Genomic DNA, 3,775 nt, shown 5'->3' on the forward strand with positions numbered 1-3,775 from the left:
TGTACTACCATTTTGAGTTATTTTATGAGTTGATATATATACATTACCTTTTGATAGCCTCATCTAGAGTTCACTCCAATCCATTCGAGTAAGGTTCTTGTTTACTTTAATACAGTGTATTGCTTGCTACAATCTTATTCATAATCATTTGAAATAAGATTCATAATTCAAGTGCCTCTTTAATCTATCCAATTAAGAAATACATAAAAAAATGGCTTCAAATAGTTTTTCTCAAGGGAATCAATCTTTAATATCCAAGACAAAAGTTCTCATAACAAGTAGCCCTTGTAATTTTTAGCAAAGCAAAAAACTTTCCCTTATAATTGAATTATTTTTCATGCTATACTCTTTAAAAAAATGGTGATATCCCTACAGTAATATAAATAAACTTTTCCACATGTATAAAACTACTAGAAATTAGGAGTATTGTTTATGTGTTTAACTACGTTTTGCTATTAAAACATAAATTTTATTTGTGCATACTCTTGATAAAGTAACAAGAAATTCAATCATGGGAATAAAGTAGCATGGAATTCAATCATAGAGATAGAACAATAATCTTGAATTTAACTGAAAATCAAATTAACAAATTTGTTCGTGTCTAACTGAGTTTTAGCTATTAAAACTGAAAATTTAAGAAATTAAAATATTTAAAATCTTTGAGAAATTTCAACTATGCTTTGATGTACATAGAGTCGTTATATGTCAAAGATATTTTGATGATAAAAAATTTAGTATGCTTAAATGTAGATGGGATATAGTTTATATGGTTGTATGAATTTCATAAAACAAGATTTTTTGTGACATTAGAGAATTTTGCTAGTGGTTATGACCAAAACCACTTGTTGCTATCCATTCATATAAATGGGTCTTCAATAATCTATTTGTAAGGGTATATAACAAATAGTTTTTATAGATTGTGTACATAACCCATTCTATTTTTCACTTGAAGTTTTGTATGTCTAAATTTTAGCATTTTCAGCATGTGGGAATATTGTTTAGCCCAACACAATTGCGTAACCAAAGTAACATCATAGGATTATGTCACTTATTCATAATCATATGAGATAAGACAAAAAGAACCCATAAATTCACTAACTAGGTTAGAAAGGACTTTAAAGGAAATTGGTTAGGTAATGTAGTGTACATTCGTTATGATAATCCAAATCCAAATCCAACTTTAATCTATCTAATTACGCAATAGAAAAAAAAAGTATGGCTTCAAGTACTTTTTCTCAAGGGAATCAATCTTTAATCTCCAAGATAAAGGTTTTCACAACAAGTAGCACTTCTAAAACTTTTAGCATTGCCAAAAACTTCTTGTAATTCGAACTTTTTGGTACTATACTCTAGAAAAAAATGGTGCATTGCTATTTTCTATTCCTACAGTAATATACATAAAATTATCCACATGCATAAAAATACTTCAAATTAGCAATATTGTTTATGTGTTTAACTAAGTTTAATTCAATCAGGACATGAAATTCAATCATGGAGATAATTCAATAATCTTAAGTTTAAGTACAAACGAAAATAACAATATTATTTGTGTTTAACTAAGTTTTAGCTGTTCAAATGTACTTTATAAAGTAGCATGAAATTATGTAACTATTAAAACTAAGATTTTGTCCATGAATAATCTGATAAATTAACATGAAATCGATTATAGAAATAAAGTAAGATGAAATTCTTGAATTTAAGTAAAAATGAAATGAAACTAAAAGAAAATAGGATCTATCCATATATATTATTAGTATACTACACAATTGCTACTTTAACACACAAAATTTCTAACCAATGGAATGGAATTGCACTTTTTTATTTCTCTTTTTCTTTATTATACAAACTTATCTCTGCATCGACATACCAGTAAGCATATAAGTGCCTATCCACCATGAATCTACAAATCTTGGGCGTGCTGGCCAGTATTTTGAATCAGATGTCAATAAATATTATAAAGATTTAAATACACAAAGTCTAATTAAGCTTTACAACGCCAAACAGAAGCTAGAATCAATTGACGATCTTGCCATGCCAAAGACAAGCTCCTTCCCAAATCCTTCTGAAGAAGTTTGAACCCACCTCCTCCTTCAAAAGAGCTACACTGCTGCTGCCTTGACTGAAGAAGAAGCTTTGCTTGACTGAGAGATCTGCTGCTGAAAGCAACCTGTTGAAATCCTCCTCTCTCCATCCTCCCCTTCCATGTCTCCCACTTATCATGAGTCTCTCTTCTCCCCATCATCTGCCCAAATCCATCATCTCTGATACTGTTCTTTATCTGCTCCCCAAGATAAAAAGCCTCAATCCTAAGCCTCTCAGCACTCTGCAATGGCAGACATTCATCCATTGAATCAAAGAGAGCAGCGTAGTAATGAAGAGACTCCATGAATCTTGACAAGAACGTTGTGGGGCTCTGACTTGCTTCATGTTCCACTAAAACTACAATCTTTGGTTTGAGGGACTCAATACTTCTCAATCTGCTCAATAGAAGAGCCTGAGAGGTGGCAAGCTTGTTTAGATAAAGAACAGAGTTTACTGCAACGCTCTCTTCCTCTTTGATCTGAAGGCTCTCCATTGATACCACTTTTAATGGATCTTCAAGAAATGGGCTGAACTTGAAGGAGCTCATTCCACAACTATGGGCGAATTCAGTGAGCCTTGCTCCAGTGGCTTTCAAAACATTCATGTCTCTTCCAAACCCACTTATTCGAAGAGAAGGGAGGGATTTTCCCTCGGAGAGTGATTGAATCAGAGAAGACCATTGAATCCCATAAGAAACATCAAAGTCCACTATGTGAAGATGTTTTTTCCCTTCAAAGGCCTCAATTATGGCCTGGTTTGCTGTGAGATGAGCGAATTGATAGAACGGAGAGACTCTGTAGAAGGCTATGTGGGCTTCAGATTGTAACTGGCCCTGATTGTCCCTTGAAACCACTTTGTTCTTGAATAAGGATTGGTTGTTGGGTGATCTAAGTTTCGATGTGAGGGCCTCTGCAAAATGGGCAGCAACTCTTTCTATTGAATTCCCACTCTTGCTGACTCTTGAATAGAGCCTCCTCAGCAGATTCTCCGCCATGTCTTTCTTGTTCTCTGCAATGGCGGAAGCGCAATTGAGAAGCAAACATATCAGTTGCAAGCCAGGGGATCTCTCTGCCTCTTTCACAACCTTCTTCTTCTGCTGCTGCACCAGATTTAGTCTACTCTGCCTCATCAAAAGATCTCTTTTTTCGTTGATTCCAAGGGATGAAAACAAATTGGGTTCTTTGCAATTCTCATGAATTCTATCACCGCCGACTCCATTGTTGAAGAGCTTAAATTTCTTCCCCTCTCTCCAATCATGTTCAGAGGATGATCCAGATTCATTGAGCTCCAAAAATGATCTTTTGGGCCTAGAAACCGGAGGCCTTGCAATGGGTTCTCCTCCGAAGTGGAAAAACTCGATGAGATCATAACCATCTGAAATGAGCGCCATTGGGGGAAAGGAAAACTGATTGAAAGTTGAAACCCAATTCAAGAGGACTCCATGGGAGGACTTTAAAGAGCAGCAACGTCATAAATCTAATCGCACGTAGATCCATTTTCCGGCAGAGGATGTGACTTGTGCGCTAAAGGCTGGGGCGATGAGAACAAATGGGGAATAGAAAACAATGGTTTTGGGGGATATAGTCAATAGATGTTGGATCATTGTTTGCACAGGGAATAAAATTGTGCCGGTTGAGGGATGGCATTGGAATGGATCTCTGCCGGTCGCACGAGGGAATCAGAATGAGCCCGC

The 3,775-nt window shown here is 35.4% G+C and overlaps 1 protein-coding gene across 1 annotated transcript; it reads right to left on the reverse strand.

The window, feature by feature from the left end:
* Nucleotides 1–1,928: 1,928 nt before the first annotated feature.
* On the reverse strand, nt 1,929–3,472 carry LOC149542428 (GRAS family protein RAM1-like). Its single transcript, XM_089795728.1, has one exon. The coding sequence runs from the start codon at nt 3,470–3,472 to the stop codon at nt 1,982–1,984; it is 1,491 nt and encodes a 496-aa protein (XP_089651854.1). The 3' UTR covers nt 1,929–1,981.
* Nucleotides 3,473–3,775: the final 303 nt, after the last annotated feature.

Source organism: Cupressus sempervirens, chromosome 8 (genome assembly GCF_028749045.1).
Source record: "Cupressus sempervirens isolate cs-2001-9-10 chromosome 8, ASM2874904v1, whole genome shotgun sequence".
Taxonomy (NCBI): Eukaryota; Viridiplantae; Streptophyta; class Pinopsida; order Cupressales; family Cupressaceae; genus Cupressus; species Cupressus sempervirens.

Coding starts and splice junctions, on each gene's coding strand:
- LOC149542428 (XM_089795728.1), bottom strand. CDS start 3,472: ATGGCGCTCATTTCAGATGGTTATGATCTCATCGAGTTTTTCCACTTC.